Source organism: Lontra canadensis, unplaced genomic scaffold, assembly GCF_010015895.1.
Source record: "Lontra canadensis isolate GAN:19392208 unplaced genomic scaffold, GSC_riverotter_1.0 scaffold7, whole genome shotgun sequence".
Taxonomy (NCBI): Eukaryota; Metazoa; Chordata; class Mammalia; order Carnivora; family Mustelidae; genus Lontra; species Lontra canadensis.
In genome coordinates this window covers 11,159,037-11,186,417 of record NW_022631001.1, presented here as the reverse complement: position 1 = coordinate 11,186,417, position 27,381 = coordinate 11,159,037, and the positions used below count along the sequence as shown (strand labels likewise).

The window sequence follows — 27,381 nt, the reverse complement described above, 5'->3', positions numbered from 1 at the left end:
TTAGTGCCAAAATTATAATTAATATCATTTGTATTTATTATTAATGTACTTATGGGGATATTAAAAAAACAAATACATAGTGTTCCCAGGCTTGTCTTGGTGTCTGATTAAAAACTTGGACCAGAAACTTGCCTCTGATTTCCTGGTTTTGTGTCCTTGCCATTGTCCTATGTTGATGCTTATGTCACTTATCAACAACATATTAATTAGTTACATTTTCTCAAAGTCTTCACCATTTCCTACCATGAGTGTCTTAAAATTCTTGCTTATTTTTAAGAAGAAGTCTTAGAACCCACCCATTCAGGAGAGACAAACCACACGACATGGTCACAGAAGCATGAATATGTATATTGCCATTCCCTACCAAAAAAAAAAAAAAAATGTATTAACAGTGTTAAAAAGAAGAGTAGAGTAAGTAGCTTTCAGGGTTTTTTTTTTTTTTAGATATACGACATAGTAAGAAATATATTTTTTAAGTGGTAACCCACAGGACACATATGGTTATGTGCAACTAAAATAAAAATGTACAAAACAATACCTACTCTTACTATCATGTACTACTCCGATGTTTACATTCTACTCTATCCTTTTTTATTCACCTCTATATTAACTGCTGGTCTCAACCCAATGAATAGGTTTTACAAATGACATGTGGGTTTTGATGCACTTCTTGAAAAAAACAAAAACAAAAACAAAAACTAGGCACTCTCTTTCTCTTAAAAGCCTTCATGAGTATATGAAAGCAGATACATAAAATGCATCATTGGGGCATAATCACTCATTTCAAAGTCCCCTCAAATGAACATAGCTGACTATCACACCTCTTGCCAAAAAAATCTCCTCAACTCAACATTTGGTTAAGTTGAGAAGTCTTTCTGGAGTACATGCAAATGTGCCAAAATGAGGATTTCATAACTCCTCATCCTGATGAATTCCAAAGAAGTCTTTCATACATAAGGCTACATCACTAACAATATGTTCTCCTGTTCCTAAAAAAATGTGTACCATCCTGCTTCCTCCTATAACTGGCATCTGAAGGATGGAGTGTGGCGTCTGCAATGAAGATGTGAATAAAAACAACCAGATACAGTCTGTACTTATCATTAGACTCACACAAAGTTCTTCTGTGAGGTCAACTTGTTCCCACAAGCAACCTCCTTAATTTATCTTCTCTTTACTATAATTAATTCCTTCCATGGGAACAAACAAAGGTGTTGCTTTCAAAGCTGAATAAAAAGATACAAGAAACATGCTCAAAGATTTTTCTCAGTGGGAAAACAAGTAGTTTTCCTATTTCCTAGGGAGAGAAAAGGAGTCAATAAAGTTGCACACCACTCTTGCTTGAAGCCACCACTACCCTAATATAAAAGGAGAAAATTTGGGTTGATTTAAAAAGAATAGCCCTTGGGTCCAAATCCTCACTCTGCCACTAACTGGATGCGGCATAACTGGGGAAATTACTTCCTCTTTCCATACTTATTCTCTAACCTATGAAACAATTACTTTATCGGAATGTGTTATGGAATAAATGAATCAAGTAACAAATTAATGAAACATCACAGTATATGCACTCATGTTTTAATTCACAGAATAATAGAACCTCAATTACATGACATTTAATTGTCATCAATATTAGTAGTTATCAAAAGGAACAAAGAGTCCAACTCCCTCCTTCCCCCAAATGAGGCTTAAGTTCATTTTTCCATAGCCCCTCCAAGTGATTATCTGTTCCAGGCTGTGCATAGGACCTACAGAAAACTGACTCACCACTTTCTAAGAGAGGCAATTCCTTCAGTGAACAGTTATATGAGTGAATAAAATAAGCTTTTAAAAATTGAACCATAATTTGTTACTCTCATATTTCAGTAATTAGCTCTTTTTGTAATGCTCCTGGTCATGTAGCGTGACTATGGCTTCTTTCCACCTGAATTCTCCAAACAACTACAGGTAGCAGTCAGGTACCTGCTATGTCTTATATTTTGTGTGCCAAATTCATTCTCTGAAGACATGGTTTCAAGTCTTATAACCATTTCTGACCACTCTATTTTGAACAGATCATACTTGGTTGTGTTTATTTTAAATGTGATGCCCAACATTTATAAAAATCCATTCCAGGTGTGGTTTATGGAAGCATAAAAGCAAGTCACAGAAAGTCAGTCTTGGAAAGCACCTACAAGAACATCCTTTCTAGTACCTCTTCATACCACAAATGAAGGAAGGAGCTGAAGTCATTTTCTCAGAGTCACACAGTAAACACTCCTACCTCTGATGCCAGTGATATTTCTTTTAATTTTATTTTTCCCACCTCCAAAATATCATTAATGTAATCTTCAATTTTCATATATTCATTCACAAATTAATGGAATAATGAGGCTATTACCCTTGACTAGACTTATTGAACAACCTACAAAGTATAAAAACTGCCAGCATCTAAAGAAGGGATGAGGAAAATATGGTACATAAGAGAGACAGAAAGAAAAAGAGAGAAAAGGAAGAAAAGGAAAGGATCTCCAGTTTAGACTTTTGTGGATATCTATCCTTGCTTTTTCATAAGTACTCACTTCATGTATATTGGGCAAGGTTTGCTGTGCAGAAATTGTTTTAATTGGAACGTGAACACCGCATACCATGCCCTCCCAATCCACACTAATCTTCAGTCAACAGCAACTTTTATTACTCAGACTAAACTTTATAAACCTAGAAGCTATTAAGGTTCTAATGACTGAGGAATGGAGTCACAAGATCATCTCTTTAACAAATAGAATGAATGAACTTTCTGAATATTCAAACTCTAAAGCTCAGAAAATAACATTATCTCTTTGGGATCTGGAATAAAGGAGACAAAGGAAGAACACACAATGTGGGCTGCTCACATCCATAAAATGGATAAACGCTAAATATTTTGAACACGCATATATACTAAGAGCTGTTCTTCCTTAAAGGAAATGTCTGATTAGTTGAAACTGTACATCCCCCCTCCCAGCTATGTATCTGTGTGTGTGGAAGCATCAGTGCGAAAATACCCTCTGAAAATAAGGGCCCTTCTAATTTAGTCATCCTGGACATGGAGTATTTCGGGGTCGGGGGTGGATATCTGGTATTTTCAGCAGTGAATAGACAGTAATAGTGCATGAGAAAGTGGAAATAGGGATGCTATGTCCATCAGGAACCTTTAGAGGTGAGTTAGAGTCAAACCTGGTCCAAAGTCCAACCTTTCAGATCAAATCTATAAACAGGGAAGAACTTGTCCAAGCCGCAGTTAGATATGTCAAAGGAGCCTATGTTCTCCCTGATCAAGGCAATAATAACTCCCTCAGAGGCCAGCACTAATAGACCATATGCTATCTATCTGGAAGGGAAGGTGAAAGCAGCGTCCCCTGAACAAATTTTCCCAGGCTACCTGTATTTCTTTCATTGCTAACAATGAAGTTTCTGACAGTAATGTATGAAACGAAAAATTACTGAATTACTATTAAAGTTGCCACTCTATTTCCCAGGTTATAGTTCTACAATCAAATCAATTTAATGGAGAATATTACAGACCTAAAAGTCTCTGCATCTTCTGTTTTTTTTATGTGTTGTTATATCAGGGTAACCAATATAATTACCCAATCATTCCATAATCATAAAGATTTCTGGGGGTCTCATGTTTTCAGAATTTTTGTGAAGCCAAGAAAAATCTTTCAAAGTTCCTGCAAACCTGCAATATGACTCAGGTAAAGAAGCAATTCATCTAATTCATAGGTCAAGAGCAAAGGGGTCACATCATTTCTCAAAGCTAACTTCCACATTAATGAATTCATTTGTAGTCCGTGTTACTACTTCAGATAGATACTAAAACTTTCAGCATAATGTACTATATGGTGAATAACATAAAAAAAAATCTTTCAGCATATTGGCATAATTGAGGTGAAGGAAAAGGAATAGAGCAATGACATGGAGAGTAACACAATAGCAAAAAAAAAAGGGGGGGAAGGTGGAGAAGAAGAAGAATTTGAGTAATTATCCCTAACAATGATGTAGAAATGGAATTCTGGACAGGAATACTGAGTTCCAAAACCTAACCCTGTAACTAACTACGCACAAGTAAGGCCAAATTACTTGTCCTTACTGTCTCTGTTTCCCCAGCTGTAACAGAGGTGTTAAACTATGTGCTCACTTAAGACACTCCCAGTATTAACATTCTACAAGATTAATAACAGTTTGTATCTGAATTATTATTATGATCATCTCAAAATCCATTTCAACTCTCAACACTATTCAATCCCTAGAGAAACAAAATGAAACCCCTTTAAAAAGTACTACTAAGGCCCACAGTGATATTTCTCATCTTAGCATACTAAATTGTTGTCTTGATATAATCCCAATTAATAGAAAAAAAGTGACAGGAATGATGTCCCATTTTTCAGAAGTTAGGCTAAGCATATAGACTATGAATCACACTGAAGATCTTTCAAGCAGGGCTTGACTGTTAACACCTGTTAAAAAAATAAATTGATGGAAAACCGTATTACAACTTGAAAGTGGTACAACATTGCAATATGCAGGTTAGCCTGAAGACAATGTTCTTAATGATGTCATTTTACCAGTACAAGTTATTGGTACATTTTTCCCCAAGAGCATCACTGACATGTTTTTTGTCTAGAAAAAATTAACATTCCTATATCATTAGATGGAAATAACAAATTCAAGAATGAATGCAAACAAAAAAGTAGTAGGGTATGGGTAACATTTTATAATCAAGGGAGACATCTTGGCAACTCATTTTTATAAAGAAGCAAACCTGAAAAATTACAAGTGCTGGCTATTTATCTACATGCTATATGTTCATAAACAGTGAGTTAAGTACTATTCTAACACAAATCCATCCATTCAGCAGTCTTTGAACACCTACTATGTGCTAGGTACTCCAATAAGCACAAAATCAGCAAAAATTATGAAGTATAAAAATCCTGTAAGTCACACATAAAGTACAATATACATGACTTTATACATAAAATCTAGTCTAACTACTTTTTCAATGAAATAGAGCTAAATCAAGGAGAAGCATGTAATAATGGAATGTATGCAAGTGTGTGATTACTTAAACATCAATGCTTTTCCCTTAAAGATTATTGAATCTTTAGTCATGGGAGTATGGATGAAAGACTTTAAATGTTCCTTCTTGCCAACAGCATTTATTTCAGTTATAAAATAACACATTATATTTCATTTCACATTTAAATACAAAGAGAGTAATTCATTTTAATACATGTATTTTGTTTTGATTCTGAAGTGTTAATGTTATAGTTGTATCTAGTTGGGAGACGGGGCAGTAAAAGTCATGGAACACATCACTGTTTATATATGCTTATCCAGGACTGTCTTGAAGGTATTCATTATGGTTAGCTGAGTAACATTTATGGCTTCAGCTAGGCTCTACGTGTGATTGCCAGTAATGTGGAGTCAGGAAGGCAACTGTGTTGGATCTTCACTGGGTGCTCTCTCATAGTTGAGGTCAAGTGGTCTAAGATGGCCTCATCTAGAAACCCTGGGTGCTCTCATCCTCCACATGGTGAGGATAGTGTTCCAGGACAGACAAGAAGGGAAGTCCTCACTTCCACCACATCTTATTAACCAAAACAGTCACAAGGCTGGTGCTGCTTGGGAGCCGGAGGGAACTGCCAAGTCACAAAACAAAGGAAGTCATCAAAGCAGCAGGTCTGCCACACCTCCAAACAGGCAAGCACCACTGATCCTGTGACATCAAATGGACCCACATACCAAGGTTTGCAAAAGTGCTGAGGCAAAAGACCCCTGAGAGCAGAGAGAGTGCTGACTGGATTGATGTCTCTAAAGGACTAACATTTTTTCTTCTGAATGATTTCTGTTCCTTTCTTACACACAACTGAAGAACTCGTGTGGTCTGCATTTTAAAAAGAAAAAATTCTTTTTTTTTTCTTTTTTCGCTTTCATACTATTAACTTGTTTTCCTAGAAGGCCTAGGCACAATTTCTGCATGGTTCAACAAGCCACCGTAAATACTAATCCTGTAACCTAGGAAAACCACATATCAAGGAAATGGCAAGTGTAAGAGATTAGCACTGAAGCTAAACCCCAGATCTCATCGTGCTCTCCTCTGGAATTCTGTGACAGCAACACTTTCTGGAAGGAACACCTTGTGAACCCTGCCAAGGGGACTGTACTACCATGTTTAAGTTTGACGTAAATGACCAACTTGTGGGGTGAGGGAGGATAAAGGATTTTTTTAATGGGACAAAATCTTTTCATAGACCTCAGTGTGTCTTGGGAAAGCATTTAGAAGCTTCAATGCTCTTTAAAAAAGAAGAATATCAACTGGACAAAGGCGGATAATTATAAGGACATGGGAATAGTTTGAGATACTGGGGCTGAGAGACCCAGGGCTAGAGAGCATTATCCCACTTCAGCCAAGAAAGAGGCTGAAGGAAGAACTGGTATTACCATTTCATGAAAAATCTCTCCAGGCTTTCTGAGAGGCCAGGCCACAGAAAACCAGGCATCATCTTGGGGAGTTTCCATAGCACCCAACAGAGCTGTATCCCCTTATACTCCAACACTTTTCTGACCCCAGATGTGATTTCACCTTGTGACACTTCCTACCACCCCACTCTTATACAGATAAATTGTGAGCTGCAACACCATATAACCTCATTATCCACATAATTGCTTGGGATCAAAGCAATAGAAATACTTTCTGACTAAGCCACATAAAGAAATAAGCCAAAGAGTATTTCTTCCTGTCTTTGTCCATACTTGAAGCGTGTTCTCTCCTAAATCCTGTTGGTATCCAAATATTTTGCCAGTATTTAGCAGTATTTCAATTTGACCTATTTTTGGCAAAATAACTAAATATGCCAGGATTTGGAAATGAAACTTTTATTGGCTTATTTTTCTTTACCTACATATAGAATGTTCCCTCTTAATGTTTATGTTTCAATAGGTGGTTTATGCTTATAATTCACAACTTCAAATGTTTGCATGTAAAAGTTATACAAGAAAAGTAAGTCTCTCCCATTCTATCTGATCCCCTAACTCTTCTATTTCTTCCTCAGATGAAGCAACTATTACCTGTTTTGTTCTTCTCTGAGAGCAATTCCTTGAATCCAATGGTTTACATAAACTCCATTTTGCACAAATAACATGTCATTACACAAAACTACACCTTGCTTTTTTCACTTAAAAAAATGATCTTGGAGTTCATTATTATGATTTCATTACCTACAGAATGCTTCATTCATTTTAATAGCTATGCAATAATACTTACATGAACAAATCAATTTATTTTATTAGATCACTATTGGCATACATTTAGGTTAAAAAAATTTAAATTAGAAACAGCAAATGGTCATGATTATGAGTTTCACTTAGAGCACAATCTTGAATTGGCCTGTCCTATATAGAGACCGAGACTTACTCTTCAAAAGCTAGAGGGAAGTCCCTAATGAAATTTATGATTTGAACCAAAACATAATTTTATCCTTGGCATTTTTAAAACATTTTTTACTTTCCCAACTCATATTTCCTCATGCCCTTTTCTGGAAATCCATCTCTTCTTAATTTTCACCATTTGTCAGTATTCTTCCTATCAACATCCAACTCAAATTCCATTTCCTTCTTGACGAACTCCACCATGGGGCCCATCTGCATAGAACAGGACTTGATTTTTTTCCATGTCAGTTTACTTTAAAGTCATATTTGTAACTTCTTGTCATCATGAATGATGGTTATATAAGTATTAATGCATGCCTCCTGTCCTTGGCCAGACTGCCTACCCATTGAAAGTATTAATATATAAAACAGAGGGCTGTCCCTTCACAGGAATATCAGAAGTCCTTACATGTATCTGTGCTTAATAAATATGCATTGTGTAAATATATCCTCAGGTGTGATTACATTGGATTATGTTCAATTAAAATAGGGCCCTAAGCTAGAAGTCAGTAACGAGGAGTCCTACTCTTAAAATTACTGTTAAGTATATCTTGGATGGGCCATTTACATGCTAAAAGCATTTGTATTTTAAAATGGGAATAAAACACCTGGATTGCCTGTATCACTGGATTGTTGTGAGACTAAAGTGAAATACTGGTTTTATAATGAAAATCTCAGCATTAGAAAAAAATCCGAAGTCTCCTCAATTATCTATCCATTGCTCAAAATCTCCACATACCAACATCTCAATAAGTAAACTACAAACTTATACACAAGAATTTCCATAGGCATAAAAATCTCAGTCTAGTATGGGAGACCATTTTATGTTTGTACAGCTTTGAACATTGTTAATGAGTGGGTACACAGTGAAATCTACATTATGCTACTTCATAATGAAGAGTTGGCTATAACTGACTGGGGATTGGTTACCAACCTCCAAAGTAGGTTCATTCTGATCATTTCATAAATTGCTCAATAACTCAACCCACATTTTATAGGATTGGATTGTTTGGACCATATTGATAATGTTATTGCAAGATTCTTTCATCTTAACTAATCCTTACCATGCTTCCATGAACTCTAAAAGTATTTTGTACCTTCTGGCCTTAGTATAGGCAGTATGTTGTGCTACAAAGAGTGTTGTGTAATTAGTGAGTCTCACATTTGGGTCACTTAACCTCTGTAGTCAAACCAAACCTATCCCAAACAGCCTTGGTCATGAACTAATAAGTTATGTATATGAAAACATTTTTGAAGCACTGTAACAAATAAGAAGGACTAATATTGCTATTGTTATAAAACCTTGGTCACATTTTGATCCTTTTTTGCTTTGAGCATAAAGAAACAATAAATTTCAAAGCAAAACTAATTTTGAATTGTTAAAAACGTACACTAAGTATGTTCTAGACAAGGGTTATATTAATTCATACATATCTCTCTTTCAGATTTAACTATGCTCTCTTTTGGGAAAAAAAAAAAAAAAGTAGTTGAAAGCCTAAACTGTTTGGTAATTTTCTATTAGAGTAGACCTGGCCAGAACAGACCGCCTCCAGTCCCTACCTGCATTTATGTGTACCTCTCTTTATCAAAAACAGTTGGAACAACTTTAAGTGTAAAAATTATGAAATGTTAATTAGATTTCAGAAAACTTAAAAATCTCTAGAATCATCATAGCAGAAATACAGGTAATATAATACGGTAATAGAACGCAAAAAAAAAAAATCATTTCACCAAATGATGGCCACATCAACATTCATATTAGCCTAAATCCAAACCTCTCTAGGCATCTACCACTTGACCCCTTCTTTTATTACTGGGATAACCAGGCAGCTCAGAAGATCCCAATAACCAGGAATATTTTAGCGTTCTAAAATCTGAAATTATAACAGGGAATCTGCTGAGTGCATAAAAAAACACACATCAAGGGATATAAAGGATGCTTACCTTCTGTGTGCACAGCTGACACATAGGTCCAGTTGTACCTCTTCACTATGTCCACCATGGCCCGTGCCTGCTGAGCATCTGAGGGCACAACCCTCATGAAGTACTTGAACAGAGTCTTGTCACTCAGATCCATGCTTGTTGCCGAGTAAGCAATCTGAGGTATGTTGAAAAGCTGGAGCAAGTTCTGGACCTGAATGGCCACAGAACTGGAGCCAGGCCCAATGACCCCTACAATGGGCTTCTTGGAGCGGAAGGAAGAGGAAGACCCATCCACGCAGCGCACCAAACCTTCTTCTTCTTCTGAAGAAATGAGGGAGTCCCTTATGAACTCAATGCTCTGCTCTAGGGCCACAGCCGAATGCCAGCAGGAATCCCTTATCTCACAGCCCAGGGTGATGTTGGGCAAGAGTGTGGGGTCTGAGTTGATCCTTTCCAGAGTATGCAGCATGGCCTCCACTCTCTGAATGCCATACTGTTCACGAACTGCCCCACACTTCCTCTCATGAACTTTGTCCACTGTGGGCTGGTGGTGGACAGAAAAGAGAGCTCCAATAATGATGTCACCCGGCATGTGAGCCACCACCCTCCTCTCACTGGACTGTGCACTCCCACGGACATCTTCTTTCAAAAGCAGAACTGACAGGATCAACAGAAGGACCATTTTAGGAAAGGAGTTCAGGCTAATAAAGATAGCATGGTGGGGAAAATTTAGGAGAGTTCTGATAGATAGAATCAGACAACGTCCTATGTTGAGTGGCAAACCAAGGAATTAGCCAGTAATTTAGATGTGCTCTCTAAAGGACCACCATGTCCCCATGTACCATTTAGTTAGATGCGTCCATGTGATCATGATCTTCAAAACCTGGAAAAAAAATAGCATGGGTATTTAACAACATAAGTACAACTACTTTGGGAAGCTCTAATGGTCTATACTAGTAGACTTTGTTGATGTAGATTAGGAATATAATCTTTTTGAAAAAAACAATCTAAAAATCTTTAAGACTCTCTTTTGTCTCTTTTATAATTGTGTAATTTGATGAAGCAATCCGATAGAGCTTCTTGATCCTACTTTACGTACATTAATACTTTTTCCATTTGTTCATCTGGAGTACACAAAAGCAAATCTATGTGTGGCAGGCCAAATGATATTCTTACATGGAGATGAGAGAGAGCATCCTAAAAACAAAACAATGGCATGAACAGAAAACTTCAGGAAGCATGCAACCCAAAATAACAACCATTAGTTATCTCTGGGTGATGACAGTTTTTGTTTTAGAAATACTTTTTATTTCTTTCCAAATTTTCAGTATTAGGATGTATTCAGTATTAATTATGCAATCACACACAAAAAAGTGACTTTCTAACAAAAGCTACATAATCCCTCTTCAACTGCAAGGTAAGGCAAGCTGAATAATCTTCCCAATAAGTAAGTATTGTGTCTAGTTTCCATATAATATAGAACAAAGTCAGTAGGTATTTCCAAGCTAAATGAACTGTAGGGAAAAAAAAGAAGAGGGTTGGGGTATTGCAGAGTGAAATGTTCCCAAACTAGGTAGAAAGACAAAGGGAAGTGGGCACTGGTTTGGGGCAAAAATAATATTCAGTTCAAGTTGCAGTTCTGCTATTAAGAATTATTAATAAATTGTTCAACCTCTTAGTACCAGAATTTCCTCATCTGAAAAGTCCCATCATATGTACTAGGCTACTGTTAGGGAAACAAGATAAGATATCAACTATGCAGTTATTTTGTATATTGAATAGGACTATATATATATTCAGGACATGACCTTTCCTGTTATTACATTTCTAAGGGCATTCTGTAGCTAGGTGGTGAAGACAGAAAATTCTCTGGCAACCCACTCAGTCCTCCAGAGTCTTCAGAGTAATTACAGAGTCTTGTAATAAAATTCACAGTAATCAGTCCTCTATCTCCGATCCAGAAAAAAAAAAAAAAATCCATATCACAAAGACTCCAACGGCTAGAAGGATGCATATTTAGAACTATCCTTCCAAGTAGAAACTTAGCACCTCTTTGAATGTAGTCATCTATTTCAGTTTAAACTCCCGGGAAGAAGGAAATTTGTCCCAAATTGCCTACAGCCAATTCTAGCAGAGTTTGTAAAAGGGAACTGACAAATTAGTGATTTGGGTTATTGAAAGTATTGTATAAGAGACTTATTTGTTATGTTATCCTCTCTGCCAGCAAAGGATCTCAAATTGTTTTCAAGTGACTAACTTCCTAAACAACACCTTTCAAAGACAGGTGATGCTTCTTCAGGAATTTATACAAGCATGATGCTTCCCCAAGAATACTAATGGTTTTCAAAACCCATCAGGTCTGCAAAAATTCTAGTCCAGACACCAAGTGAAGATGACCTGAATCACAGTTCTCCTCATTCCCCGCATCCCACCATTTCTACCACTGCCTTCTACTGTCTCCTATGGCAACAGAGAAAGGCTGCCTTGCATAGGGCCAAACATTAAAATAAAAAACCTTATCAAATAACCAGATGTTCCAGGATAACTAGATGTTTAACAATATTTAGGGCAAAAATCAGTTTTGGTATGGAAGTTGGCATTGTAGACAAGGAGAAGGGAGCAAAGACTGATATTAATTTTCTCATTTGAGAAATTATTTGAATATTCTCAAGCTTTCCCTTCACTTGCTTAGACCAAAGACCTAGAGACCAATGCTTGTTCTTATTAACATGTGAATTCTACTGCTTATGAGGATATCTCATAACCATATCTCATATCTCATAAGCATATGAGCATATCCATATATAAAGAAATCACAGTGTCTTATTAAATCCAGAACATTAGTGAGAAAACTCAATAACAAAACAGGACTCATTTTTATTACATAAAACCATCAAAGTGATAAGTGAGACTAGAAGTGGCCTATCAAAATGGTGAAACTAAAACATTCTCATGAATTTTGTATTAGAATTATTTTAGGCAAGCTCTGTATATATTGAGACATACTCAATACACACACAAACACATGGACACACACACACACAAAACACTAAAATATTGTCTTTCAGTTATAAGCTAAATTAATTTTTTTACTCATTCAAAAAACATCTACTAACTATTGAGTGGGAAAGACTAATGTACCAAAGAAGTGCAATGATGCACACTGATAATTGCCATCATTATCTTTCATTGAACACCCATCATATGCCAGGCACTTGTTCATTAACTCATTTAACAAATATTTATGGCATGTCTATGCTATGACTCTGTCCTGGAAATTAAGTATTCAAGAGAGAATAGGTGATATTTGCTTCCTACAGGGCTCACAGATCAGTACTCTAAAAGATGACTTTAGCTAGAGCCTGGGAAATGCAAAGAACAATAAAATAAAGAAGGCAGTCATGTGAACAAATGTGGCTGGAGCATAAAGAATGAGAGCAATCGTGGTACAAGATGAGGTGCAAAAATTAGAAAGGGCCAGACCATGTAGGGTCAGGTAGATGCTTAAAAGGAAGTTGGATGTTAAGTGCAACAGAAAACCACTGAGGAGTTATAAACAAATGACTGGCAGAATTCAATCTTTTTTTTTAAATATATTTTTAAAAATTTTTAAATTTATTTTCAGCATAACATGTAACAAAGAAGTTTTTGCACCACACCCAGTGCTCCATGCAATCCGTGCCCTCTCCAATACCCACCACCTGGTTCCCCCAACCTCCCACCCCCCGCCCCTTCAAAACCCTCAGATTGTTTTTCAGAGTCAGAATTCAATCTTACAAAAGATTGTTCTAGCTGCTCATTGTTCTGGATAATGGGCAGAAGAAATCTGATTAGCAGACATAAATAATCTAAGTAGGGAATTACAGTGGCTTGGCTACTATTGGCGACAGCAGATACAGAAAGAAATGGACATCATCAGACATATTTTGCAGGTAGAATCAACTGGACTTGTGATAGACAGGGTGTGGGTTATAAGGTAGAGAAAAATTAGGGTCTACTCTTAAGTTTAGAGTCTAAAAATGAGTGTATTTTACCACTTAAAGATATGGGATAGACTGGTACAGCAACAGGTGAAGGCAGAGAAAACCTGAATAATTTTCTCTTGAACATGTTAAATGTGAGATAATCTTATTTTATTTTATTGTTAAAGATTTTATTTATTTATTTGGCAGAGAGAGAGGGATCACAAGCAGGCAGGTGACAGGCAGAGAGGGGAGGGGGAAGCAGGTCCCCTGCTGAGCAGAGAGCCCGATGCAGGGCTTGATCTTAGGACCCTGAGATCATGACTGCAGCCAAAGGCAGAGGCTTAACCCACTGAGCCACCCAGGTGCCCCACATGTGAGGTAACTTTAAAGCACCTAGGTGCAGGTGCCAAACAGGAGGGTGGGTCTATAAGGCTGGATCAAGATGTGTGTTTCCAGTTAGATATATCAACTGAGGGTCACCAATACATAAAACCTTTGCAGTGAATATAATCACTTGAACAGCAAGCATAAGTAAAGAAAAGGTGGGGATGGGAAGTCAGCCCCACATACGGGCCAGATTGTGGAAAAGCCCATTAACAGAACAAAGTCAAGTCATAAAATAGGGAGAGAACATAAGAACATGCAATGGAAGAGGAGCCAGAGGAGAATGTCCTGGGCAATTTATATTTACAGACACACAAAGGGCTTTCATATTGCAAATAATAAAACACATCCTGTTCTCCCAAAGATATTATTTTCTATGTGCATTGACTATCTGTGTGTGGATGTGTCTGTGTGTGGCATGTGTGTGGCAATAATCCTTATAACAACCTTGAGATGTATTATTTTATTATCTCCATTTTACAAATGATGGTAATGGGTTTTTATAAGTTATAAATTGCCTAGTTGCTCATAACATATAAAGGTGTCTAATCACTGTATCGTCACCTGAAACGAATGCAACATTGTGTGTCAATTATACTTAAATAAATAAATAAATAAATAAATAAAGTAGCCGATACCTTAGAAAGTGACGGACCTAGAATTTGTCTATGCTTAATGGTTACATCACATACACTTTTCTTTTTTTCTTTTTTCTTTAAGATTTTATTTATTTGACAGAGAGAAACACAGCCAGAGTGGGAACACAAGCAGAGGGAATGGGAGAAGGAGAAGCAGGCTTCCCATTAAGCAGGGAGCCCGATACAGGGCTCAAACCCAGTACCCTGGGATCATGACCTGAGCCGAAGGCAGACACTCAACAACTGAGCCATCCAGGCGCCCCTCCATCATATAACTTTTCATTATCCCTTGCTGCCTTACTGCCCCTTCCTTCAAGAAAGGTATTTCCCAAGGTCATAAAAAGATGAGAAGGATCACCCAAACATAGTTTAAACATCCCAGGGATATAGAATCCTACAGGAGGTTCCTTTAAAACTAGAGGGTGAAGAACATTCCAGGAAAAGAAATGATTCAGTGCTTAGAATGTAGAAGTGTGTATGACTGTCCAGTACAAACGTGTTTATATTGCCCTGGCAGCCCCCACTAGATTATGGCCTGCTGGATTATAAAGCAATGACTGTTAAAAAAAAAAAAAAAAAAAAGCAATGACCACCTGCTGTGGATGCACACAACGGCTGTACTTTATCGACATCAGCTATGAAGCTCACATACCTGGAAAGTACATTCTGAAATACATTGTGACTTGGAAACTTGACAGAATCATGCCACAACTTAGCTTATTATAAGGTTAAACAAGAGATCACATGTGCTCCCAAAATACAACAAATTAATGGAATATAAATTCCAGATAGACCAATCAGGTATACACTAGCTCTAGCACCACCACCCATTTGTCGAATATGTGATTATCAAGTAACTACTATGTAACAAGCACTCTTCTAGGTCCTGAGGCTTCAGTTATGGACAAAGCAGACATCCATGCCCTTCCAAAGCTTAGACTCGAAAGGGGGGGTTGTCAGACAATAAACAACATAAGGAGGTAAAATATTGTATGTACACATAATAAGGGTTAAAAAGAAGAATAGAGCAAGAAGGAAGATAGAAAGAGTCAGAGCTGTTGGAAAATTTTAATAATGTAACTAAAGAAGTATACACATTAAAAGTAAAATCTGGGGCACCTGATTGGCTCAGTGGGTTAAAGCCTCTGCCTTCGGCTCAGGTCATGATCCCAGGCTCCCGGGATCGAGCCCCACATCGGGCTCTCTGCTCAGCAGGGAGTTGGCTTCCTCCTCTCTCTCTCTCTCTGCCTGCTTGTGATCTCTGTCTGTCAAATAAATAAATAAAATCTTAAAAAAAAAAAAAGTAAAATCTGGGGGCACCTGGGTGTCTTAGTTGGTTAAGCAACTACCTTTGGCTCAGGTCATGATCCTGGAGTCCCTGGGACCATGGGGCCAAATCTGGCTCCTTGCTCAGCGGGGAGTCTGCTTCTCCCTCTGACCCTTCCCCCTCTCATGCTCTCTCTCTTTCTCTCTCTTTCAAATAAATAAATCTTAAAAAAAAAAAAAAGTAAAATCTGGGTAAAGACCTAAAAGAAGAGAATGAGTTGTGCAAATATCTAGCGAAAGAACATTTTAAGTAAGGCCAAAATCAAATGCAAAGCCTCTGGGGCAGACTTCTGCTTTGTATGTTGAGGAACAACAAGGAACCAATATGACTCCAGTGCAGTAAAACTAAGGAGAGAGAAAGTCAGGTCAAGAGACAGTACGATCATGTGGATTCTTTCTGGACTTTAATAGGCTGGGCTTTAATATCATGTGAGAGTGATTTTCCAGAAGAGTTTTCGATAGAAGACAGACACACAAAGACCAACATTTTGTAACAAGAATTAGGGCACAAAGGCAGAACTGAAGAGGCAGTCAGGAAATTACTGCAAGAATCCCAGTCGGAGAGATGACAGTGGCTTGGATCAGGGAGACGTGGCCTTCTCAGTGGAGAGAACGAGTGGAAGAGAGAGTGGAAGAGTGTGCTGTCAGATGGGACTTGGGATGTGAAGGAAAGATAAGGTTCAACGAAGACACTCAGGTTTTTGGCATGAGCAAATGAAAGATGGTACCATGTTAACTGAGGTGGAGGAAGCCATGGAAGAGCAGATTTGGGTGGACTTAATAGAAACTAGTTTTGATGTGTCAATTTTTAGATATATGTTAGAAATTCAAGAAGAGACATTAAATAAGCAGCTGGTCATAAGAGGCTTAGGTTCTGAGAGAGGTCTGTGTAGGAGATATAAATGGGGGAGGCATCACTATACAGATAAGCATTTTTTACAAACCATGAAGCTAAAGGAAATCACCTAGGAAGTGCAGATAGAAAGGAAACTAGTTCTAAGACTGAGTCCCAGGGAATTCCAATGATTAAGTTCCTAGAGATAAGGAGAAACCAGCAAAGGAGACTGGAAAAAAATTTGGTACTATTTAAAATATAAATATGATATAAATATAAAATACTAGGTGTGTATGTATGCACGAGGTCTGGAAACATACATAGTGGACTAGAAGGGTGCTGAGTGGTGGGAATACATGTAACTTTTCATTTTTTCTTTGCCTTTATCTGTTTTCCAAATTTCTACATTTGCTACGAAAAGATATTATTTGTGATATTACTTGAAGTGTGGGACTGAGGGGCCTGACATCTAAATTTCTGCCCCAGTGCCCCCTGTGGCCCTTATCTCTCTTGAATCTGCCCTTCCTGGGGAGTAAACTAGTCAAGCAAATTTGTGTCCCCTTCAGGTATATACTGCTTTATCCAATGGTCTTATTCATGCTCCTTCTGATCCCTTACCTGCTCTTGCCTGAGTAGCCTTTAAGGCAGAGTTTTTAAAGAGCATGGGCTGGAATCGAGTGGACCTGGGTTTGAATCCTAATACTGCCAGGTGTTGGCTATGTGCCCTTGGTCACTTAGCCTCTCTGAGCCTAAGTGGAATGACAATAGTATTACACTAAGGAGTTTTAATGAGGACTGAATGAGATAATATTTTAAAATAGCCCTTTTATAAAATCGTCCCAGATCCTTCACCTTGTCGTATTGCTCTATCCCCTGAATTCACGTCACATTTTTATTGATACTTTGTGTTTATTACTAAGCTAATATTATAGCTATTTCTACACGTTTCATCATCCAACAGAATTTGGACCCTTAAAGGTTAAATTGATACTATATACAGCACCTGGTATAATCTTTGCACAAAATAAACATTCAATAAATTCTGCTAAATGAACAAATAAATATAGTGAATTGCTTCCACTGGGTTTTCTGGTCAACTATCTGATTGAGGTTCCAAGATACTATCCCTTGTCCCACCCTGGGAAATTGAAAAGTAGATAATAAAACTTCCTCCATCCAATGGGTTCAGACAACAGAGGTCCTCAAAAAAAGAAGCAGGGACTGCTTCTTTCCAGCAGGTAGAAACCTTTAGTGTTGTTCATGGCTTTTCAACATATTAAGGAAAATAACCTCACAGAAGTGGAGAAAGCCCTGTAGATAATTCAATTTAATTGAGACTCACAAAGATTAAATGATTTTTGGCAGGTCTGGGACCAGAACCCAGCAAAATCCCATCTCAAAACCCAGGTTTAATCACATTCTACAACTTGGTATCTGCTCTTCCATAATTTTCTAAGCATAAAATATTTTTATCATATTTTAAAATTCAAATAGTGTTAGTTTGAAATCTCTATCAATATATTTTATTCTACTCTCTATATTGTAAATATATTTCCATATTGGTTCATTTTGTTGATGGAGACAACAATAATAATAATTAAAATACAGAGAGAGAGCTCACCACATGTTAGGCACTATGTTTAGTGTTTCAAGTGAAAAATATCATTTGTCATAAAAAACTGTAAGATGAACAACTTTATGCATATTTTACAGATGGGAGATCTGAGGCTCAGGTAGGTATCAATTTAGATTTAGAAGGTAACATCAACTTCCTGTACAAGTTTATGGGTGAGGCCATTCCTCCTTAGGTATCTCACGATGAGGTATATTCATTTACTTAACAAGAGTCTTAGAGGGGGGAAAAAAAAGGATGGGAAATAGTAATACTGTATTATTTTTTCAATTTATAGAACCTTTTCCCATTATTAATCTCACTTCAACCTATGACAAAATTACTGCCAAGCATATCTGATTATCCCATTTCATATATCAGGAAATAGAATCTATTAGAGAGACTAAATAGAGAATAAATTATTTGCTTTAAGTTATAACTGATGTAGTAGAGGTTATAGATTGTTAGCAAAAGAAAAAAAAAGAAAAAATCAGGTTCTTGTTACAGATATGGAGGAAGAATTAATACAATGATTTAAAAAGGTTTCAAAATGTTATAGATCTACAACCTTACATATGGAGTGCCTTAATTCAATCAGAAACAGTAAATGATAGGAGTTTACATAAATAGTGTAACATATAATAGATTGGCTTAGGGTCTTATTTTTAGAACCACTAGTTTGCTTTATTCAATAATATATCTCTTGGCTCACAACATAATAAAATTAATCACTATCCCATTATAGAAAAGAGTAGACATATATTTGGTATGCATAAAGTATTTTTGCCTCCAGTAACCATACAGTCTTCTATTGTATCCTAACTGAAGAAAAAATGTTGGTGGGTAGAATTTGCATAAATGGCAACTTACACTGTAACCAGATTCACAGCTCACATTGTCTTTTATTTTCAACAATCTTCTCAAACACTGACCATCTTTCTGGCACAGATGTCTCTTATATAACTTAATCCCCACACAAGCAAATCACACAGTTCGGGACATCAACACTAAATTGATTCCTTCTGCCTGAGGAGTAGTCTCATCCCAAAGAGACAAGGGTGTCAGTATTGCATATGCCATGAATGCCTTTGATGTATTTTCCTGAAAACAAGTGCATCCCATAGATGAGAGAGATTCTGAGGTATGATACCGAGAGCTTTATAGTCTAGGAAAGCTCCATTGTTGGAACTATCTCAAGCACACATCTGTGACCTTGTAAACAAGGAAGCCCAGCACCCTCTCTGTTTAGCCCAGATCCAAAAACATGCCATATTTTCAATGAAAACCCCTTAAACCGAAAAGGGGCCATAAAATAGCATTGTACAAAGGTGAAATCTGTTATTTTCTGCATTAATTAAAAGGTGCTGGCATTAGAATAAAGCTCACTAAATTATTGTAAATCATTAAACAACTGGTTTAGTAGTCCATGAAGACCTGAAACAGCCTTTTACAGCAAAGCAATAAAAATGATGTAATCTACTGTTAACTAGTTTCAATTTAATTATCAAGCAGGGATTCCAGGCGTCTTCCCATTTTGCAGCCTTCAGCTGCTTTCTTGTTATTTATGGCATACCTCGAAAGACTGTAAAACATTATTGTGCCTATTATATTACCTATCATCAGGTACTTGAAAATGTGCTTTTGCATTTCTAACTTGATCTCTAGTTACTTATCAATGGCTAATATTTATTGAGTGACTACTTTGTGCTAAATAATGTACAAGCATTATTTAACATCAGTCTCAAAATGACCCGTGAGGTAGGTGTGATTACTACCTACATTAAATATCTCTAGAAACTGAGATTTTGAGGTGAAGAATCTTGCCAGGAGTCCTATACCTATAATAAATGGCAAAGTTAGGACATGAACCCAACTCCCTCTGGCTCCAAAGCCCACACTCAACATAATCAGATGATAATATCTCCCAAAAGACCAAATAGGTTAGCTGGTTAAACCTTATGCATTGACTCCAAAACATTCTGGAGACTCTGCTTTCCATTACAAGTTTATGTAATGCCAGCCAACTACATTTAGATGCCATACAAGCCAACTAAATAAATAGAGGCAACTCTATTTCCTGGAATCATTTAGATCACAGTTCCCCAATCTTAGCGACATACTGTGGAGGTTTACTGTCCTGTGCCTTGTAGAGGTCTCTAGATGCCAACAGCAAACACACCTCCTCTAGTTGTAACAAATGAAAATGTCCCCAGACACTGTCAAATGTCCCCTGTAAGTCAAAGTCACCTCCAGCTGAAAACTGCTGATCTATATCCTGGCAACATCTACATAAGCATCAGAAAAGAATATAACTAAGAACAAATTATCTGGATTTGTCAGTCCCAGAAAACTTTTTCCTGAAGCATCCTAATAATTTAAGAACAGTAGTTTGGAATAGATTTGCTTATGCCTTCTTTAGTTTGTAACTTTTTTCTGGCTACACTGTATTGTTTTAAAGCTTACAATTGCAATTTGAGAAATACAGATTAAACCCTGAGAATGAAGGATGATATTACCTTACCATTAAATAAGCATGGTTGCATGGTTCTGAGTGGTCATAAGTCATTTACTATATAAATGAATGAGAAGAGTATCCTGTGATATACTTTATCATTTCAAAGACCATTTTTAATATGAAATATCAAGTTCATTTTAACTTTGTAACAAGACAAAGAAAATTTTATATAGTAATTATACATTGGTTTTTCAAAATCCAATTTTTATTTTTAAAAAGGTAATTATTATATTATTTACCTTTCTTCTCAGTCTTTAAAGAGTTCTACCTTATTGTGTATTAAGGCAAATTGGTTTTTAAGAAATATTTTTCAATTATTCTTTTGTAAAATATTATGAATGTAAATAGGCTACATTATTATTATTATTACTATTACAGTGCCCACTAGCACCATTATGATTATGATCTTTTAATTTTCCTCATAACATTTATGTTTAAGAGCATTAAGTTTATGAATAATGGCCTATAGCCAGAGTTACTGTGAAAAGCGATCATTAAGGAATTATTCATAGGTCTGATATTTTTATAAGACCAACAGAATAATATCTACATAAAACACATTTTTTCACATCTAAGTCTTTCCTTTAAATTTCCCAATTAGTTTGACTAAAATAAGAAAAAATATTTGAAACAGCAATATGTACCAACCACAGGGTTGCTGAGAAGATTAAATTCAGAAACTAGGGAAAGCTAGGAAACATTTGATATTCAAAGGCCTAGATGAGATTAATAGTCACAACTATGATTTCTACACTTTTAATTGTGGTCTGGAACTTTGCTTATATTTGTACAGTTAATTCATCATAATTATTCAATGCACCTTATAGTGTTACAACCTGTTCCCCATTTTTTTAAAAGCAGAGTCCATACCCAGCATGGAGCCCAATGTGGGGCCTGAGCTTAAGACCCTGATATCAAGACATGAGCTATCTTCAAGAGTCTGACATTTAACCAACAGAGCCACCCAAGCGCCCACTCACCCCCTGCTCCCCATTTGAAAAATAAGGAAAACAGAGGCAGAGCAATATTAAGTAACTCACCCTTGGTTACACAGCTAGTAATCCCATACAAAGATGGAATTCAAACTCAGGCAATCTTGTGTGAGTGTCTGCCTTTCCAAACATACCACAACTCACTGGAAACCACGAGGAAACAATTCCATAATGTTTTGGCACACCATAGATTAAAGTTACCTAATGTGATGAAAGAGGGTAAGTTTGATTCCCAAACCAATCAGATGTGTGTATTTACCCATTTTTCCCATTTCCTTGTCATATGACAATGGAAAGAAAACAACAACTCGGTTTTAACAACAGAGAATTAAGAACAAATATTGCCTTGCATAATTGTTATGAGGATTAAATAACACCAGGGCATGGCATGTCACCCAACATGCTCAAGGAAGGGTAGTTGCTGGAGCAGGGATGAGCCTGAATAAAGACTTCTGTTTGGTTACCCTTCTGACTAAAGTTGGATATATAATTCAAACAAAACTAGAACTGGTAAAATCTAGATGTTTTTTCTTCCTCTGTGAACTTAAAGGAAATGAAAGCAAGCTTATGGCATAATGTTTTTTACAACTACGTTTTGACTGACTGAGATGAAGAAATACCAAGAAGATACTGCCTTTTACAAATAGCCAAAAATTCAAAATCAAAATTCAAATTTTATTTTTCACATCATGAACTAAAAAAGATTTCTTTTGATGTTTTTATCTTGTGTCCTCCTAAACTCCACTCATTAACGAAAATAATGACTAAATGATGCTTCGGGATTAGCATTAATATTTCTCTGAATTTTAAAAATAACATTTCTAAACTGTAGGATGTCCCTGCTTTGTATTACTACACCTTCAGCATATCCAAACTCCAAACAAACCAATTAACTTTAGCATATCCCAACAGATATCAAAAGATAGTCTTCAATATTTTATAAAGTTAGTTTATACTCTATTAAAATAACAGAGCAAAGAGGATAAGGAAGAACAGTTGGATGCATGTCTTTCTTCATCCCATAAGGACAGAAAGCCTCGGAGAGAAGAATGGTATACAAATAAGTACAATATTTTTCATGATTACTGTCCTCTCATATTTTCCATCTGTAATTTCACCTATGCTTTATTGACATTTAATTTAGTTTTTTAATCTAAAATGCTCTAAAATTCCATAAAAGAAAATGTAAGACTCCTATAAATCTTTAATGTGTTTTGAACAAAAATGAGAACATTAGAAGTATTAAAATCCTTTAGTCACAAACGTGATATATATTTTGTGCTGGTTGGACAAAGTTTTCACGTTGGTGTTTGTCACCATGTCCATCACATGGACTCCTAAGTGATGGAAGAGGCCTGTATCTCCCTACAGAAGTACATATTTGGATTGTTCAAACATCACACCCTCTCCCAAATAATCTCAATAAGTCCTTTAAAAAATCAATACTGCAGTTTGATTTCTCTTTGGGTACAGCCCACAGCCAAAATACTGCCATGTGATGGCAGAGATCTAGGGGGTGCAATGAAAATATCCAAATGATACATTGTGTCAAGCAGAGTGTCAATGACGAGGGGAAATCTTTTCTCTTATAAGAAGCAGTTAGGTGGAAAGTATTCTACCCACATTCTTCTAAGAAACCCTGAAGGATCTGTCCGACGTGCTGAAAAGGTCCCCCCTGGAGAAGCCTTTGTAGGATGTGCACTAACCTGATGAGTTTAAGAAGCAGTATTTTCAAGTCCCAAACTAAACATCCTTTTAAACAGAAACTGAAATCTATAAAGGACAGAAATAGTCACAATTGATTCTTAAATGTGAAATTCACAGATACACGAGAGAAATTACAGGAGAAAATTCCTTGTGCTCTATGGTGGTAATGAGGGGCACAAAGCACATCTAACAAGAGGTAGCATACCTAAACACATCAAAACTCAAAAGAGTGTCTAGAATGTTGTATAACCAAGAGGATTCTACAGAAAACCTTGGCTTAACCCCCCTGGGAGAAGAGGCTGAACGTAGTAAAAGGCAATGTTAACTTGGCTGTCTCCAATGGCCAGAAGCCAACATTAAGAATACAGATTAGCTCTGGCCGAGTCTCAAGGGACCTAGAACAATAAAACAACATGCAGAGAAAGAAGCAAAAGGTGGGAGGGAGATTCTGCCTTCCCACGGCCTGTGTCAATTTCTTAGCGGGAAGTAAAGTGTTGGAGAATCTCTCTGCCTGGTTACTCAAGCTTACAATTCGGCTGAGGCAGCACCAGGATTGTGCCTAAATAAGCACAAGTGCTTGTTAACCTCTCTTCAATTTCCCTGCCCCGCAGCACCTGCTCTGGAGGGAAATGAGGGCGACTGGAAATTGCAGCACCAGTTCCAAGAGCCTTCCAGGCAGACTCTTCATTTCCCTTCGTGAGGTCCCAAGTCTGGGTTAGGCTCCGGTCACCGGTTAGCTCACGGGCCTGACTGGGGTTCTTTCCCCAAGTCACTGTAGCCTGGGTTCCCTCCTCGGCATGCTACTCATGCTGCCGCTCCCGAATAAATAGCAGGCTGTGTTTCCAAAGGGAAAGATGCAACCACAGGAGAGGAAAGAGCGAGAGGGCGCAGACTGGGGTTCAGAAAGAAGCACGCTAGCCTGAGTGAGAGCTGTGATTTCAGCACCACCCGCTGTCCCCCTCCTCCTGCAGCAGGAGCCACGGTCGCGGCATCTTACCGATCTACAGGGAAGCGATTCTCCTTCCTTCCCTCTCCACCTTTGCTTCTCCCAATTCCGAGCCCTCGGGTGGTTGGGGCAGCATAATCTGCATTCTAAACATGCGCACCTGGCCTTAGGGAGTGGGAACTCGGATCCGAAGGCATGCAGGATCCATTTCTCAATCCTTGCAGCCATTCCCTCCTTTATACCCCATTGCTCTTGATTTTTCTCCCAACAGGTTTAACTAAGGCCATCAGCAAACAGAGCAGACTTTAAGCTCAAGGTCTGACCAACCTGCTCCACGCTCTTCCCACTCCCAAACCAAACTGTGAGGTACCCAGCAAGCTGATAGCTCTTACATCCTTCCCGAGCGCAGGGACACTTGGACACACAGACCCTTAGCAAGCTTACCCCCCTGTTGGCCGCGCAGCGGGCAGTGAGACGCAGTCTAGCTAGCCCCCCATAAAGTTGGGCTGTGCTGATCAGCGGGGCAGAGCCAGCCTCTCCATTCCCAGGCTCCTCACTAAGAAGATCTTAAGCTCATCTCCTGTGCTCAGTGCGCACAGAACAGCAGAGCTGAGGGCGGCGTGTGCAGCAATCTCCCTGCTACTGAGAAATGGGGGGTGGGGGGGAAGGGGAGCTCGCGGAGGAGGGAGGGGTGGTAGTTTGTATTTATAGAGAACAGAGTTCTCAGCACAACTTTTTGGTGCCACCAAGTGGCACAGTGAGTTCCTTTAGGAACACAGACTTTGGGTCGAATCTGGATGGGTGAACCAGCTCCGAATCCAGATGCTCACATGATAAGAGGAATCAGGGGCACCCATAAGACTTGAGTTTTCCCATGTGCACCTTCATATCTCAGCATCTGGGATACCGATCCCTGAGTTCTAGGAGCTTGCATTAAGGGGGAAGAAATACTGTGCCCTCCTTGGACAAGTGGCAGAGGTGTCAAAGACAATGGGCAGATGCCACTTGCTTCCTAGGAGTCTAAGAAACCTTGTCTCAGGAACACTATCCATTCTCCTCTCCCTCCTAACCTCTCTGCCCAGATTACAGCATTCTCAGATCGCACTCTAAAACCTTCCTGCCATCTGGAATGCCCAATCTTTCAAGTAAGATGCCATTCATTTTCCTTGTTTAGAATCAATTCCAGATTATTTCCTAAACTCTCAGATTCAAAGAACTTCACAGCTTGCCACCAAACCTCCTTCTTTATTTGTTACCTTAAAAAAGCAAGTGACTTTAGGCTCTGTGGATCTGAATCTCTCCAAACAGCACTCAGAACTCTAGGTTCCTTTGGTTATAGTCTAAGTGTCTGCTTGTCCTTCTCAACCATTTCCACAGACCTCTCAGCCTGCATTACACCAACAGCACAGCCAGGAGCTTGCAAATGTCTTTGGTACTTTCAGGGAGAATGCCCTAAAGATTCATTTATCTGGATTTTCTGGGTGCTCTTCCTTCCTTGTATGCAGATCTAAAAACCCATAGATCACAGAAAGACATTACTCCACAGAACTTCTGTGCCCTCAAACACAGAAGAATCTCTATGATTTGCAGAAATGAAGGAAATGGAGAAACTGGGTACATAAAGGTTAAGAGACTTTTTCAAGGTCACACATTTTCCTAGAGACCAAATCCAGAACTACCCAGGGTGGGACTAAATGAACACACTGATACCAAGCCTGACTTCCAGGCTTCCTCTCCTTCTCCTCCCCCACCCCCATTCATTCATACTCAACTCCCTTTCCTCCCCAACCCCCACCCGTTCCTCTCTCTGACCCCATCCTTTTCCAAAGTTCCATAAAGAAATCTAGTGTAGGGATGTTTCCTTATCCCCCACTGGGAGTACTTGAACCTGAGCTTATAGGTCCAGAGTTACAGGTATACCCCCTTAAAAATGGCCCCCTGTTCTAGAAAACCTCTTCCTCCGTAGTGCAGTCATGCAAGTGTCATTTTAGAAATGGAACATTGGCATTCACACCCCGCCAGGTCTCTCTTCTGCTGCTTCTTTTCAGGGAAAAGCATTAGCGAATGCTCTTCCTAGCCCCCAAACACCTAATGGTCTCAAAGACCGATAAGCTCCCTTCTCCCTTGTTAGGCACCCTTTTGTGCACATGTATCGGTATGCGAGAAAGAGAGACCGAAATCCAAACGCCTCCTTTGGCTCAGATCTCTATTTTCTCCTCTGCTTTTTTTTTAGTTCGTTTTCTATGGAAACGAGCCCACTTAAGTCCCTCACTTATGCAAATAAAATCAAAATGATCTTCATAAACCTCTCGCTGGAGCGACGCCGCGGTAGTCTGGGCTTCTGACTAGAAATTCGTGTCTGATTCACATAGCACACGTCCTTGCAGGGTGACTTTTCTAAACTTGCAGGACGTCTCAGCGTCCCTGGCTCCACAATTCTCCACCTGCCCACCAGCTGCCCTCCTGGGTGCCTTTGCCCGCGCTCCCGCCCCTCGCCTGAATGCTGCCCGTCCCCGTGCTGGGGGAGGGGCTCCGGCGGTATTCTACTGCCGTGGTGGACTCTCAAGCTGAAAGAATGAAAACCGCGCTGTGCTTACCTGGCGCGCGCCCTGAGCCTGGCGACCCCAGCCAGCCGCTCCTCGCGGGCTTCCTGCGCTCGCGTGCCGGCCTGGGCTGCAGCTGGAGCGCGAGTGACGGCGACGGAGGCAGCGGCGGCAGGAGGCAGAGCGGCTCCGGGGTCCGTGGCGGTGGCGCTCTCGCGCGCGCCAGCGCCGGGAGCACGTGCCGCGCTCGGGCAGACGCAGCTGGAAGCGCAGCGCAGGGCCGCTTCCTACTCCTGCAGCGCGCGGTGCGGCGCGGCGGGGTGCGGGTGTGGGCGTTGGACGGAGCAGGGCACAGACTCTGTGGGTAATCTGGAGCGTGGAGCTTCGTGGTCTCGGGGTGCAGGCGAGAGTAGCCTCGGGCTCCCTCTGCAGCGCTTCAGCTTCCTTCTGGGAGCCGCGGAAGGAGAAGAGCTGTGCGTGGAGGCGTGGGTGGTGTGTCACTCAGAGAGAAGCTGGGGGAGCAGGTAGATAATAAGCTTCATCCTG

The 27,381-nt window shown here is 38.8% G+C and overlaps 1 protein-coding gene across 3 annotated transcripts in view; it reads right to left on the bottom strand.

Annotated features, from left to right (window-relative positions):
- Nucleotides 1–27,138, bottom strand: part of GRM5 (glutamate metabotropic receptor 5) — a 513,137-nt gene extending 485,999 nt beyond the window's left edge. For 2 of the 3 annotated variants that reach the window (XM_032852842.1, XM_032852844.1), the window contains exons 1-2: nt 26,890–27,138; nt 9,394–10,255 (exon numbers count right to left, since the gene is read on the bottom strand). In XM_032852842.1, coding sequence (XP_032708733.1) covers nt 9,394–10,054 — 661 coding nt within the window. In that variant the 5' untranslated portion in view covers nt 10,055–10,255; nt 26,890–27,138. Of the gene's footprint in view, nt 1–9,393; nt 10,256–24,736; nt 24,924–26,889 lie in introns of those variants that run through there. The other variant, XM_032852843.1, reaches the window with a different exon arrangement.
- Between the last annotated feature and the right edge of the window lie 243 nt (nt 27,139–27,381).